Source organism: Sesamum indicum, linkage group LG4 (assembly GCF_000512975.1).
Source record: "Sesamum indicum cultivar Zhongzhi No. 13 linkage group LG4, S_indicum_v1.0, whole genome shotgun sequence".
Lineage (NCBI taxonomy): Eukaryota > Viridiplantae > Streptophyta > Magnoliopsida > Lamiales > Pedaliaceae > Sesamum > Sesamum indicum.
The window spans coordinates 10,012,561-10,027,681 of NC_026148.1; the positions used below are offsets into that span (position 1 = coordinate 10,012,561).

The window sequence follows — 15,121 nt, forward strand, 5'->3', positions numbered from 1 at the left end:
TACCATAATCCAATTTTAAAATTTTCAATGTTGATTAAAAATGGAATTTCTACATTAAAGCATCATAAAACTGTATTTCTTGAAGACCGCATTAATGTAATGCCAAACTAATAATCATCTCATGTTTTATATAATCAAATATATATATATATATATATATATTCGACGTAACTCTGGACATCATGGTACTCAAAATAAGTTTAATCGAATCAAATCAATATAAAACAAACATAATATGCTTATAATGTGGTTAGTCGTATTTTTTAAACTGTACATTAATCATACGATAAATATATGAGAATAAGAATTTTTTATATTTATTGAGAGACTGTGATGGCCACAAGGCCTCAAAATGGGCCTATGGTCCAAGGTTTTGGAGTGTTTGTGAATTTTTAAAATAAATATTATTCACTTATTATTAAAAATAAATTGGAAAAAATAATTTTATTATATATTTTTTTATAATTAAATTAATTTAACCCAAAAAGTATAAAATAACCCTCACAAATCTCTACCAGTTTATGTAATTTATTGATAAATTTATAAATATCAAATTGTCCTTCCAAGCACTCCATGTTCAATATTTATTTTTTGTTTCATTTTTAACTTTTATTTTAAAAAAAAAAAACTAACAACTTTTACTATTATTTATCTTATAATTTTCTTATAATTTATTTTTACCATAAAAGTGAAAGTTATTGTAAGCATTTCTTGTATTTGTTGCGGACAGTGTGGGGCCCACAGAAAGAGATCTGACGTCATGGATTACCCAAGCTTCTCTCCAGTCTATTCTTCACTCTCATCTCCAATTATAAGTTCTCACACATATTTATCTTCTCTATTGTTTCTGGTCCAGATGCATTGCTAGCAGAATACCACTCCTCATATCCCATCATACATGTCCTTGTTAAATCATTTATCCTTTTTTCGGCCGTTAATATTTTTTCCGACACCTATTCCCAAATTAATGTAAGGTTTATTTGGATCAATAAATTTCAAATTATGAATTAAAAAGTTTTACTAATAACTTTTTGAATTTCTGTTAAATATTAATTGTTTGAAATTATTTTGATATTAAATTATTTATAATTATTCTTTAAAATCTAAATCCAAATGTAGTTTAAGATTTCTTACCTTGTGATGTACGAATATAAGTATTTAATTTATTTCTTGTAATAATATATTATTTTTTATTTATTGATTAATTTAAAAATATTAACATATAACATGTCAAAAATTATAATAATAATATATTATTAATTTAAAATTATTAATGTATTTTTATTTAAAAAAATAGTTAAGAGTGTGTGGAAGGTGGGATTCAAATTACGATCCCTATTGTGGTAGTTAGAACTTGAAATTTGGTGATTGATAGTAAAGAAAATGATGAACAGAGCACAAGCCCACCAACCAGCAGAGAGCTATAACAGGGTACACAAACGGACACGAGTGTCAATGGTGGCTGGAACACGTGGGATACGGATAACCCTATCTCTCGTCAACACGTGTCCACTTTCCAAAACTGCGATGCAGGATATCGTAATCTGACGGCCCAGATGGCGTCAACTACTAGCAAGTATGAATAATATGACAAGAGGAGATTATCATTAAGAAAGACTGGAACTTTGTGGATCGATTAGTTATCTAGTCTGAGTGAAAACTGAAAAACCCAGAAAGGTGTGGAAGAAAGATGGCGATAGGGGTGAAGGCTTTGCCCATTTCTTTTGTTGCCCATTTTCTGGGGGTTGTAGGAGCGATTTTGGTGTTGATTTGGTGCATTAGCTTCAGAGGTGGTTTGGCGTGGGAAGCTACCAACAAGAATCTCATTTTCAATGTAAGGAAATTCTCTCTCTCTTTCTTTTTTCTTTTTTTTCTTTTCTTGATCTTTTACCTCTCTTGGTTCTGCTTCCGTTTGTGTTTTCGTGAGTTTAGTGAGGGATGAGGATTGAAATTGGTGGGGTTTCGGTTCTTAGAGTGCTGATGGTTGGATTCTTATGTTATTCATTATTGGGACTTTTTGTTGTTGTTCTTTGCATCAGTTGTGAAGTATTTTGTTGATTATAGTTATTGACTGTACTGGAGGATGGTTATATAGATATGAGTTTGCTGTAGGTATTCATATATTTGCTACTTGCTAAGAATTGTTGCCTAAAATAGTAAGAGTCCGGTTATCCTGGAGATGGTTTTACAGGGAATATTGAAGTAATTAATGTCTAGGTTTTGAAGTCAAGAAAAACTTATGCTGCTTTTTTTCTGCTGATGCCTCTGAGTGGTGTTGAGTACAGTTTAGACTATAAATCTTGAAGTGGCCCACTGCATTGATATGGAATGGACACAAGCAATAATGTGTTGCAACTCGATTGGGATATATATCATTTTGTCTTAAGATGTTGCAATAGGGCTAAATTTTTACTGCTCCTTCCTTTCCTGTTTTTAATAGAAGAAACTAAGTTGGCTTTTCTAATTGATTAATCCTTCAATTTTTCATTGCCTTTTTTCCTTCATGTGATAGTTGGGGGCTAACTTTCTTGGTTGAAGCCTGTTCTTTTTGTCAGCCGGTGATAGTTAGTTAGGTGATGCAGATGGTGTCTATTGGAGCACATTTTATCTTAATCATAGGAATGCAATATTGTGCTTGACAAATTAGGTTGAAAAGTAGAAACTGCAATGGGGGACCTATATGATCATACACGCCAGTTTGGGACCTAAATGGTTTCGTGGTTGTTTCCTTGACCCGGTTGTCTTTCACACAGCACCAGTAGTGATGCCTAATATTTACATGCTTCGTTGTGTTTTAGACCAAAGATAATGTCCTTAAGCGCTTGTCATTTCAAGTGTCAGAAATGTCATTCAGAGCTTGTTCATTAGGTGGTCAAAGCTGCTTTGAAGTTTGATGATTGAGTATGGTACACCTAAATGTTTATTTGCAAATAAAGACAACTTTAAAGCGATTACAAATTTTATTGTTCTTTACTAATGGAAGCTTCTTGCACTTTTTCACGACAATTTAGTACTAGGAGTATGGTTGAGTAATAATTCCGGAAAACAAACGTGAATCGAGGCCCATTTGTGAACTCACCTGAATGTAGGTAAAAGTAGACTATTTCAATTGAAGTCACGGGAGATGAACTTCTGATGAATTTCCTGTTCCTTACTTGATGAAACTAAGATAATTCTTATTTGTGAATCTCATAATTCGTTTCCCTATGGCCAGCTTCATCCTGTCCTGATGCTTATAGGGTTAATCATAATTGGAGGTGAAGGTAATTAATCTCTGATCTTGGGAAGTACATGTAGTTTTACCTGTATGTGTACAATGAATTCTTTAATCTATTCTTTATTTCTTTCTAATTTGCAGCCATCATGAGTTACAAATGCCTGCCGCTAAAGAAGCCAGAGAAGAAACTCATACATCTTGTGTTGCACGCTACTGCTCTTATACTCGGCATAATTGGGATATACATGGCATTCAAATTTCATAATGAAAGCAATATTGCCAATTTATACAGTTTACACTCTTGGCTTGGTATTGGTGTTATCGTTCTCTATGGCATTCAGGTGATGCTTCAATGCATTAATTTTCACTTTGAATTTGGTACTACTTTCATTCAGCTCACATGACTGGCTTGAGATTTACACAGCTCTATCCAAGCATGGGAAAAACCAATCAACTTTTAGTTAGACACTTTCCAATGTTCCTCCATCATCAATCCTCTTCTCATGTTATTTCTTATAATCTGCAGTGGATTTACGGTTTCCTGGTTTTCTTCTTTCCTGGAGGAACAACAGCAATTAGAAGCGAGTCACTCCCATGGCATGTGCTCTTCGGTATCTTTGTGTATGTCTTAGCTGTTGGCACAGCTACACTGGGATACCTTGAAAAGCTAACATTCCTTGAAAACTCCGGCCTTGCAAAATACGGCTCAGAGGCATTCCTCGTCAATTTCACTGCCATAATCACAATCTTATTCGGGACCTTTGTCATCCTAACTATTCTCTCTCAGGCCCCTCCAGAAGATGAATATAGTTACTCAGCTATATAACGGTGCTGGTGTCTACTACAGTTCTCTTGTTTTAGGTCTAAGCTACTTTCCACTTTCCTTTATCCTATTCAGGTTGGATGGATCAGTTAGAGCTCCATGAAGTAGATATCTGCTATGTGTGTGTTCATAAATTTACCTATATTGGAATTGTTAATTCATGATAAAGGAGCGAGGTGCATATGTTATTACTGTATATATCATATACTTCAACCATGACTTTGTCCTTTGTCCAACACTTTATTCTCGATTGTCTGATTACTAACTTATTGTAGGTCAAATAATTTTTTCCAAACTAAAATATCCTTATAAAGGAGAAGATATACTTCCACACATACTTTAATAGCATGAAGATATTTGAAGATAATTTGATTATAAAATGATTTATTTAATCCGCAATAAGTCAGAAATAAGTCATTAGGGAGTAATATATTTTTTTGTTAATAATAACAAATTCGATGAATTTTGAATAACAGAATGGACTTATTTATCAGAGAGTAAAATTTAAAGGTGTTAAATATAATTTTTCAAATCATAGAAAATTTTATAGATAATTAAACCATATCTCAACAAAGAAGGGTGAAATTATCCTTATTTGCAATGTTGCTAATATTACTTTGGGCCAGAATTCATATAGTTGGAAACCGCATGCGATTGAAGATATAGACATATCCTTGTGCTGTTTGTCCCCTTTAACCAAACCTTTCAAGTGGAGCTGCAGACCCACAAAGGCAGTCTTTTCAGGCCCCCTTGCAGCCTTCTCAAGAAACTCAATTGTTTCACCCTCATTTACAGCATTTACTCCTTAGTTACTGTGCTCCAAGATTAGAGATTATGTTAATGCTCATATTACTATTACTTCATTAAAATTCAAAATTTTAATCACATACCCATTGCACTAAATCGTAAATTAACTCCTAATCACCTTCTTCCAAACACAAATTAATTTAATTCCCAATTGGGCTAAACCCACTATCTAAAAATGTGATCTGGCTCGCCCCAAGGAGGATTCAAGAAAGGACCCAAAAAAAAAAAAAAAGAGAGCATAAAAGAAAATAAGAAGTAGAAATTCTTTCTTAATTCAAGTTCAGTCGAATTAAATCAATACAGAATAAATACAACTGATCATTTTTTTTTTTTAAATATATATCAATTACACAACAAGTATACTACAATTATTATATAATTAATTCGAATTCAATAAAAGGTGATGTGAACTATAAATTCCCAATAAAAATATAGAGATATACAGCTCATCGGTGGATTGGAGCAATAGGGGTTGAGCCGAGGCATCTCCATCGATGCATCTATGACCACATGGTGACCTTGAGGATCAAGTTGTTCATCAATGGTCCCCGGGCCCCACACAAACTTATTTGATTATTATTATTATTATTATTTTGGAAAACCAATTAAATTCATGCTACATCGAATACTCTTATCTGATAAATAATAAAATATATATCAATCATCTAACTGTCCAGACAGAAAAATCTATATACATATGCACGCCGAATCCACTTTCACTAAAGCTTCTCATTACTTATACTTTATTATTACGAGAGAACACCATTTTAGTATTCTCTCTAATTTGTGATTTATCATTTATTTTTATTTTTTTTTAAATTAATCAATTATTTTTAAATTTTTCAACCATAATGGTCTTTTGTTACATATACATATTTTACATATTTTTTATTATATAAAAAATAAATAATAATTTTTAAAAATTACACAATAGTGTAGAATGTGCTAACACTTCTGGATTCAAATAAAGGATGAATACCCTTTCTTCTTCTTTGTTTTTCCTTTTCTTTCCTCAAATCAGAACCCCACACCTTTTTTCTCCTTCCATTTTTTGATCTTTTCTTTCTATCTTTTGGAAGTGTGAAGTATAGAGTACACTAATTGATACACTACATCATTAATTTAGAGGGTCCTATTACCCAACAAATTATTTAAACAACCCCACTATTTGACATTCAAGTACCCTTACCATCAATTATACCACCATCCATCCATAATGTATTAGTTTAGTGGTTAAGATTAAAGCTGAAATCGTATAAATAAATTTAAAATTATGGGTTCGAATTTTATTAGACGTTTGGCTGTTCTTCTCATTTTATATGAATTATTATAATTTATTTATCATTGTTAGTCATATTTATTGCTCAGTGTATCTTGATGAATTGCTGTATTGTAATTTATCTACAGATATTAGTAACAAAAAAACACACTAAAACTCGTTCAAATTTTATATTCAGAGTATAAATGCAATCTTATACACTAAAACTGGTTTGAATATGTAACTTTCTAGATAATAATGTGTGTATATATGTATATAATCCAACCTAATAATATTAAGGGTATCTAAGTAATTTAACTTTTACTTTATTTTATGTGGTTGGAGAGGGCAATGTGGGTGTCATATATGGCCATGATTGCCACTTGTGGGGGGATTCCTTCAAGAATCTATTTTTTGTCATCAAACCATTAAAATATCATCTTATATTTCTTGATTTTCTTTTTTTTAATTGATTTATATATATTGTTTATATTTATACTAATATAAAAAAAAAATCTCTCCACGCTCACAAATGACGGTCAATGACACCAATACATCAATTTTTTATAAAGTCAAAAATACACTTTATAATAAAATAACTAATTTATTCAATTTTTCAAAATTTACATTAATTGATAAATTATTATTATTTTCTTTTTTTTATTAACATATGTATTGATTTATATATTTTTGCTTATATTTATAATATATTTTAAATTATAAAATATTATATATTATATACATACGGTAATGACGTGTCACAATAATTCATATATATATATATATATATATTCTTTAATGTGGTGAGTTAGCCCCGTGTTGAGTCCGTGTTGCGATAGCTTTTCTTAGAGCTTAAATATCTCTCACCTAAGCTTAATTTTTAATTAAATTTTTGTTGAAATTCAATCATCACTGCTCTTTGTAAACCCAAATTTTTGTTTAATCAAACAACAAACTCTTGTGAGAGGAGATTATGAAGAGTTGGCCAAACAGGGAACAGTGAAATTCGGCTTTTAAAAGATAAAAAGGAAAAGCAACTTCAAACGGTGCTATTCAGTTAAAAGTACCACCACACTTGGGACCACTCTCTAATTGCTGGGGATGGGGTCCCCTGTTTCTCACAACTTCCTCCCCCTGCTTCGGCAGCTTGTACGCTTAGGTTCCACTATATTGTTGTATTATAAGATTATTTTGTATTATTCTTGAGTGTTGACTATGAGCTATTGGTCCTCCAACACCCGTTTTAACCCTGCAGCATATGATAATATCTCGTACTATGTGTTATTACCAAAATTGTCCTTTGGTGCATTGTTTATTCCTTATCAGAATTGTGTATAAAATCAGTGGGCGTGGTGCATTGTGCCAACTCACAGATACGCCAAACCCATCCGCCATCCTCTGTAGTCTGTACCAATCATCTCCAGCTCCCACTTCTCTGTTCAATTCCGAGCGACACTTACCTTCCTCCAACCAACTCCAAATATCTTTCTTCTCTCTCCTTCTCTCTCGCACACCACACCACACCACACCCACTCGATCAATCTCTCTCTCTCTCTCCATCTATATATATTCTTCTACTATTCGTATTGCCCATTTCCTTCTTCTAGTTCTTTCCTTCTAAACCAAATATAGCTAAGTTTTCTGAAGTGATGGCGGAGGAGGAAGCCAAGAAGGCCGAGCCGGAGCCTTCTCCCGAGGCTCCTCCTGCGGTGGAGGAGCCGGTTGAAACTCCTAAGGACGTGGCTGAGGAGAAAGCCGTCATTCCGCTGCCTCCTACTGAAGAGAAAGCTGAGGAGTGCAAAGCTCTTGCCGTGGTTGAAAGTAATTTACTCTCAACACTTTTTTCTTGTCTGCTTATGTGTTGATAATTAGTTGCTTAGGTTTCAGATGGGTCTACATATGTATAAGGTGGCCCCTTTTCCTCCTTGTGTGGAAAATCTTTTTTTGAGCAGAAAACTTAGTATCAATATCTGAATATGTATGTATAGGTTGAAATCTATGCTCTGATGGTTGATTTTCTACAAGTTTTTGAGCTCTATCTATGCATAGGAAAGGTGGGTTGTTTTTATGGTTGGCAGAAAATTGTTTTCTTGAATTGAGAATTCAAGATCTTTACTGCTGCTTGTTTAAGTTGGTTAGAGCTATTCTTCATACATTTCTTGAAAATTCGGGTGGAAATCAGGACTTGAGAATTTCTAAGAAAAATCTTGCAGTACAGGATAAATATTTCATTGCTCGGGTGGGAAGGTGAAAATTATTTAATTGAGGTCGTTTTGGTGTAAGTTTTCTCTTTGGTATCATCTATTTGGTATGGATAAGAGTTGCAGGGGTGGAGATTCTTGTATTTGTTAGTATTTGCATAAAGGAAAAGTTAGGAGTCTAGTCTTTTGCCTTTTACTGGGAAATATATTTGCTACTGTCGGTGAATAATTTTTAACTTTCTTGTCATTTGGCTTTTCTGGATTTCAGATTTATTTTCATTATGCCTTCAGACAAATCATTTTAATGTAACTCGTTTGATTCTTACTTCCTAAAACAACAAAAGAGTGGAACAAAATGTTTTATAGGAAAGCAAACTCCTTTAACATGAAATCATTGTTCATTCAATTTCAAACTGCTTTGCAGTTCTGTTACTCTGAGGTTTATTAATCTCTGCACAGTATCGAGTTCAGTTGCAGTTAATGAAGTATAGCTGTTTCCTCTTAACTTCTAAGGTTTTCTGTGTTTATTGCAGAAGAACCAGAAGCTGCTGAGGAGAAGAAACCTGAGGGCTCTATAAACAGAGGTACTTAGTGTTCATATTCCATTTATTTTGCGGTATTGTCCATATGTTAATGAAATTAAACATATTTAATTCCTTTAATGTTGTCCCAGATGCTGTGCTTGCTCGGGTAGCTACAGAGAAGAGGTTGTCTTTGATTAAAGCATGGGAAGAAAGTGAGAAGTCAAAAGCTGAAAACAAGTAAGTGCTTCTTGTATGTGTTGTGTGCTTTGTCTATCACATTATGTCCATGGCTTTCAGGAATTTACTTTATTGAAATTAACAAACACATATAATTATGTTCCATATGAATGCATGAAGAACTAATTCTTTTGTAAGTTTAAGGTGAAAACTCAGGTTGGGAAGTGTTTTGGAATTGATTACAAGAGACTCTACCTTTCAACTTATTCTAACAAAATTCATCTTACATTAACATCTGCTAGTTCCGAAACTCTTAAACAATTTAAAGAGCTGCAAATAATTACTAGTATGTTTGATTTTAGATTAAGATACACTATCTGGAAACATATGGACTATGGGCATTTTCAAGAAGATTTGATATTTGAAGTGTTGCTATATAATAAGAATCTGAAATGAAGCTGAATTGGCTGCTTGCTTTTGGGAGGATATTGATGTAGTTCATGCTTTCTAAATAATCTATAGGGCTCAGATGAAAGTATCTGCTATCGCAGCTTGGGAGAACAGCAAGAAAGCGAGTCTAGAGGCTGAGCTTAAGAAAATTGAGGTAACAAGTCCTATTCTGAATAAACTGTTAGAATGATATCTAGCGTTTTTTGCTTAGCACTCTATTTACACTTGGTCTGTAGGAGCAACTGGAGAAAAAGAAAGCAAAATATATAGAGACAATGAAGAACAGAGTTGCTCTCATCCACAAGGCAGCAGAAGAAAAACGAGCGATAATTGAAGCCAAACGTGGGGAAGATCTTCTCAAAGCTGAGGAAATAGCAGCAAAATATCGTGCCACTGGAACTGCTCCAAAAAAGCTGCTCGGCTGTTTCTGAAGCTGACATTAAATTTGAAAACTGAAGTTGCATTTGTACATTTTGCATTTGAATATCTGTTTATCTTTCAGATACACCGTGTGTTGATTTGGAGTAGAATTATGTTTGTTGTTCATTGTTATGTGTGAATAGTGATATGTATTTGTTTATAGATATGGTCTGGAGAATACTAGCTCCTCTATTTGTGAAAACAAAGATTCAAGTTTGCAAGAAATTTTGTTATTTTGGTATCATTATCTTCATTTGGAGGCTGAAAGAATCCTGATTTGAGCACCAATGTTTTGTTTTATAGCATGTTATTGTTGACCCCAATTTCGGCAGATGCACCATCAGAGGAACCCTAAAACATACATGAATATATATGGACACAAATCCAAGGAATTTTATAATACACAGAGAGAAAAGAGCATTCTGATAAATAAACCAGATTATCAAGCTCCATTCCATGTTCAAAATGCTCCTCCTGAGAGCAGCAACTTTGTTTCCCTACTGCACAAACTACTAAATTGACAGCTTTTAAACTATATATGTTGAAGAGAATGCAAAGTTTCCAAATGCATAATCCTCTTCCTTAGCACTTTTGAGTTCTGATTCAGGCTTAGCATGTCAGTGCAGCTAATCTTGGATGTAAGCAGAGGCATCATCATCGGGCCCTTGGAGAAATCCCATGTCGTTTCCACCCTCAGGGAAATCTAGTAATAGCTTCATCATTGCATCTGATGAATCATCCATCTCATATGACTTTGAGGACTCTGAATAAGCTGTCACTTCTTCTGATTCCCTCTTGCAGTTCCAGATTTCCACTTTCTGACCAGCCATTTCAGGCGTGCTAGTGGTCTTGAAGGGTCCCATTATGGTTGTGGATCTTGAGCCAGACTCAGCTTTTGTTAGAGACGACGTTTGTGATGTTGGACTGTGGGATGCAGCTCCTTCACATTCATTTGTGATCTCATTGATGTTTCGAAATGATTCACCAACTTGAGAGTTCCACAGCCGTAGGAAGTAATCACCCCCTAGTTTGCTGCCTGATGGTGTTCTGAGAGGCAATGGTTTATTTGACAGACGGGACTCAGCCTCGACTCTGACACTCTCCCACTGAACCATGTGTCGAGTTGAAGGAGTGTCAGATTTGATATCAACTGACTTTGAAGAGGAAGGTGGCTGGTCAAGGGCTTTGTTGCTGACGCGCTTCCTCAGATGTGAGTTCCAGAAATTCTTGATATCGTTATCTGTTCTTCCTGGCAAGTGGGAGGCTATGGCAGCCCATCTGAAGAAATAGAAGTATGTTGATGAGAAAAGCACTGCAGCTGCAGCTATTTAAGCAACTAATGCCTGATAATTGAAAACATAAAGAAGGATAGAACAGGGGTGGTCAAGGTATCAACCTATCGATATTCTTTTTGAAGAGATACCTAAAATGCATGCCTATTTTTACTTGCACTTGATCTATATCAATAATATAATGAATCTTCTACAAATTTAGGAAAACCACGAAAAAATGCAGCATACATGTTCACGAACTGATTATCAGTAAGCTCATGACCATTATGATTCATCATAAATGATACGCTGTAAAGCGATCATATGGTTATAAGCAGTAAATTCTCAAGTTTGAAGATGAAATGTTCTAGAAGATTAGATCCAAAGGAGGGGGGCAAGAGAATATAAGGATTCTTCAGTACAATTCATTTTATTTTGATATAAGAGTACAAGAAAAGGAGGTGACAGAAGCAATTAATTACTTGTTACCAAGCGTCCCATGCAGATGAATAATAGTATTCTCTTCCTCAGTACTAAAGGGACCACGTTTAATGTTGGGTCGAAGATAGTTTGTCCAGCGAAGCCGACAGCTCTTTCCACACCGAAGCAGACCTGTAATTTTCACACATACAAAGGTCCCTCTTAGTTCCCTAACAAACAGAAAATCAGGAACCATGTCTTCATTTCTAGGATCTAATAGTGCTTCCCTCATAGGCAAAGTAATCAAAGAACATAAAATCTCTGGTAAGACTTGGAAAGACCAACTTACTTCTTAGGCATGCCTATACTATGATGCCATCCTTGAAATACAATGCATCAAGAATGGAAATTCAGTCTATTGAAGACGGCAAAGAGAAGCAGAGAAGAAAGCAAAAACAAAACCCGAGGAGCTCTCATTTCTTGAGGTTGAACCTTATTTCAGGACTGAATTGATGTGTTGTTTATACATGTTTCTTATCTCAATCTACACAGAAAGCCAGAACAACTAAAATAGCTGACATTGATTTATTAGTTGAGGAACATACAGTCGTGAAGACGGATAAAAAGTAGACAAGAATCAAATGCTGATGTTCAATATGTTGATATGAGCATAATCGATGCATACTACTAAAACTACAAGAAGATCAAGTAGCAATAAACTCCTAATGCTTCTTGCTCTATCTATTGCAATGACTTGGAATATATCAAGTAGCAGTACCTAAAAGCTTGAATATATTTTAAACCTTTTGCTCCTTAGAAATGAACTTAGTTCGTGCGACAGGAACAGACACAACGAACTCTGCTTAAGCCACCTGACACAATAACCCGACCAACCCCTAGCACATTAGCAGCAATATGTATCAATTTTCATTCCCATCTCCACTTTTTAGCAAGCGTTGGTTGTATTTAAGGCACTTGAATTATTCATCCCAAGAAACGGAAAAAAAGTAAAAGGGAAAGCGCACTTGAATAGTTATAGAAATCAACATCTCTTACCACATCAAAGAAATGCCATAAAACACAGAAGAATCAACTGATGAACTACTAGTATATGTCTTTAAATTAAATTTCAAGTTCATCAAATGAGGTCAGCCAACTGGTATCTTCACCTACTGGTACTTTATTATATACCAACGTATATTACATATCACTGACTCATACTGTATTATACTTTTTAAGGTTTAGCTCAAAAGAATTGATATCTTTCTGCAAGCATAAAGAACCCATTGATCTCAGCTACAACAAACAGGAACCCATCGCATCATAAGGCCTAAAACTGCCAAAAAAACATTAATTGTATGAATCAAAGCATTAGGTGAAAATTAATTGGATAAAACAATATGGAAGAGGAGAAAATATAAACATAAAATAAAGACAACCTGCAAGTTTAGGGAGATTTCGCCAAGTCCCATGCCCATTCTCTGTAATGAAGTCAACAAGAATCTTGTCCTCTTCAGCAGTCCACACCCCTCTTTTCACTCCCTCTCTTTCACAGCATGACATTTTTCCCTTCTTCTTCTTCTTCTTCTTTTCCTCCTTGTTATCTCTTTTTTTCACCATTTTTCAAGCAAGACTCAGATATGAACTGCACAAGAACACCTGGAGACACACTATTTACAAGAAATGTGGAAGCAAAAAACTTGTCTTTCTTTAACAAAAAGTTGGATAGAAATGAAGAAGAACAAGGAAAAAGTAAATCAATATATAGACTCAGGTTTCTTCAGAGAGGTGTGCCTGTGAGTGTATGTATATGCAGAGAGAGAAAGAGATGATATGATGAAGAATTGGGTGAGAAAAGGAGCAAGCAAAAGAATCTCAAGACTATAAATGCATGGGGATGAGATTCACAATAATGGAAGGCATTATCACAGACATCCAAGCCCACCCCTCATTTTTTCATCTGCTTTCATCTCTGCAAAGCCAGGCATTTATTTTGTACTCTCCCCCACTGCCACTATTTACTTCTCTCTGCTCCAACACACATTTTATCTTAAACCTTTAAAGTTGGGAGGAAAGAAACCTGACATAATTACAGTGATAAAGTTTCCATCTTTGACCACCTCCACGCCACATAACAACTCCAAAACCCACAAAACTCATTCAAGAAAACAAAAAAAAAAAAATAAAAGAAGCCCCCCAAGAATTCACAACTATCACCATCACTACCTGTTTCTAGTGTGTGTTCTGTGTGTTACATGCATGCAGAAGTTATAGTAGCTTGTGTGTATAGACATAAAACACACACACACACACACACATATACATATATAGAGAGAGAGATGGTGCTTACCAGAGAATCAAGAGTAGTGAGAGAGAGAGAGAGAGAGAGGAGTGAAGAAATTGTGTAACTGAGGTTTTCCTTTCATGTGTTGTTTTGATATTCCGTTTTAGCTGATTTCATGGCTTCTTCTTTTTTATGTACATATGACAAAAGATTGTGAATTTTTGCTGACGCATAAAAATCAATTAAATATTCATCCCAAATATGATAATATTACCACAATCTCAGCTCGTTTTCCATGCAACCTCCATGCTTTCTCCAAAATCACTTTATAGCAATTTACCCCCTCAACTTATATTTATTCTACTACTGGCACTTTTTCAAAAATCTAATTGTAATATTTTTCTATTTTTGTTAATAGTAAATGCATGAAAAATTATTTTCTTTTTCTTACATATATGTAATATTCTTGTTGCTCTTCATAGCGACTAAGGAAAATAATATATCACATACGCAAAAATATTTATTCAATATTACATGTGCATCGTGTAGTATAAATTGTTTTAAAATTCATAACATGTTTATTATTCTTCTGAAAATAAGTTATTAAATTATCTGACAAAATTCACAAAATATTAATCATTGCAGTTAGAAATTCAATTTGATAAAAATATCTAATTTTAAAGTTTTAGAAATTTGTATCTTGAAAAATTTAATAAACTACACAACATCAACTCACTCAAATATTTGTAAACACAAAATAGGATAAACTACCATTATTTTTCCTAAAATTTCACATAATTATGAATATTTCTTTGTTATTTAAAAAATTTAAAATACGTTCTTCATTTTAATGTCCATCTTCATAATTATACAAAAGATAAAGATGATAAGGGGTGTAAATGTATCCCTAAATATAATATAGCCACTTTGTTAAGGACAAATACATACATACAAAATACTCATTTTGAAAAGTTGCACGTACACCAATCCAAAAACATCACCAACATGTACACAAACTATTCATATCTTTTAAAAATTACACGTATATCCCTCAAAACGTCAATGTTATTACACAAACTATCCTTATTTTTTAACTGCTAGAAATAATTATTATAATTAGATAAAAAAAATATGAATCATTTGTATAAATAAATAATAAATGAGGGGTGAAAATATAATTATCATATGGAGTAGGTTACACGTCAAACCCACGCCCAAAATTGGCCCAGAAAACACCATCCACGCGAAAGTAATTTTGGAAGGTGTAGG

General features: G+C 33.8%; 3 protein-coding genes across 4 annotated transcripts; 2 read left to right on the forward strand and 1 right to left on the reverse strand.

Annotated features, from left to right (window-relative positions):
• LOC105160482 (transmembrane ascorbate ferrireductase 1) lies at window positions 1,593-4,256 on the forward strand. Its single transcript, XM_020693321.1, has 4 exons — window positions 1,593-1,834; window positions 3,215-3,263; window positions 3,359-3,558; window positions 3,744-4,256. Exons 1-4 carry the CDS (start codon window positions 1,691-1,693, stop codon window positions 4,041-4,043), a joined length of 693 nt encoding a protein of 230 aa, XP_020548980.1. The 5' UTR covers window positions 1,593-1,690; the 3' UTR covers window positions 4,044-4,256.
• LOC105160484 (remorin-like) lies at window positions 7,471-10,124 on the forward strand. Of its 2 annotated transcripts, none has more exons than XM_020693374.1 (5): window positions 7,471-7,926; window positions 8,843-8,890; window positions 8,980-9,067; window positions 9,530-9,611; window positions 9,694-10,124. In XM_020693374.1, exons 1-5 carry the CDS (start codon window positions 7,755-7,757, stop codon window positions 9,886-9,888), a joined length of 585 nt encoding a protein of 194 aa, XP_020549033.1. In that variant the 5' UTR covers window positions 7,471-7,754; the 3' UTR covers window positions 9,889-10,124. The 2 variants fall into 2 exon arrangements, with proteins under 2 accessions (XP_020549033.1, XP_011076174.1); XM_011077872.2 differs by having other exon boundaries at window positions 7,474-7,926; window positions 8,840-8,890.
• Window positions 10,301-14,019, reverse strand: LOC105160486 (transcription factor MYB3-like). Its single transcript, XM_011077873.2, has 4 exons — window positions 13,919-14,019; window positions 13,008-13,227; window positions 11,631-11,760; window positions 10,301-11,155 (listed from the first exon to the last, which is right to left on the reverse strand). The coding sequence occupies exons 2-4, from the start codon at window positions 13,186-13,188 to the stop codon at window positions 10,504-10,506; spliced, it is 963 nt and encodes a 320-aa protein (XP_011076175.1). The 5' UTR covers window positions 13,189-13,227; window positions 13,919-14,019; the 3' UTR covers window positions 10,301-10,503.

Excerpts from the sequence above, each read along its gene's own strand:
- LOC105160482 (XM_020693321.1), top strand. The coding sequence starts at position 1,691 with ATGGCGATAGGGGTGAAGGCTTTGCCCATTTCTTTTGTTGCCCATTTT. Across the intron at positions 3,264-3,358 it reads AATCATAATTGGAGGTGAAG|CCATCATGAGTTACAAATGC; the intron begins GTAATTAATCTC and ends TCTAATTTGCAG. Across the intron at positions 3,559-3,743 it reads TCGTTCTCTATGGCATTCAG|TGGATTTACGGTTTCCTGGT; the intron begins GTGATGCTTCAA and ends TATAATCTGCAG.
- LOC105160484 (XM_011077872.2), top strand. The coding sequence starts at position 7,755 with ATGGCGGAGGAGGAAGCCAAGAAGGCCGAGCCGGAGCCTTCTCCCGAG. Across the intron at positions 8,891-8,979 it reads TGAGGGCTCTATAAACAGAG|ATGCTGTGCTTGCTCGGGTA; the intron begins GTACTTAGTGTT and ends ATGTTGTCCCAG. Across the intron at positions 9,068-9,529 it reads AAGTCAAAAGCTGAAAACAA|GGCTCAGATGAAAGTATCTG; the intron begins GTAAGTGCTTCT and ends AATAATCTATAG.
- LOC105160486 (XM_011077873.2), bottom strand. The coding sequence starts at position 13,188 with ATGGTGAAAAAAAGAGATAACAAGGAGGAAAAGAAGAAGAAGAAGAAG. Across the intron at positions 11,761-13,007 it reads AAATCTCCCTAAACTTGCAG|GTCTGCTTCGGTGTGGAAAG; the intron begins GTTGTCTTTATT and ends TGAAAATTACAG. Across the intron at positions 11,156-11,630 it reads CATGGGACGCTTGGTAACAA|ATGGGCTGCCATAGCCTCCC; the intron begins GTAATTAATTGC and ends CTATTTCTTCAG.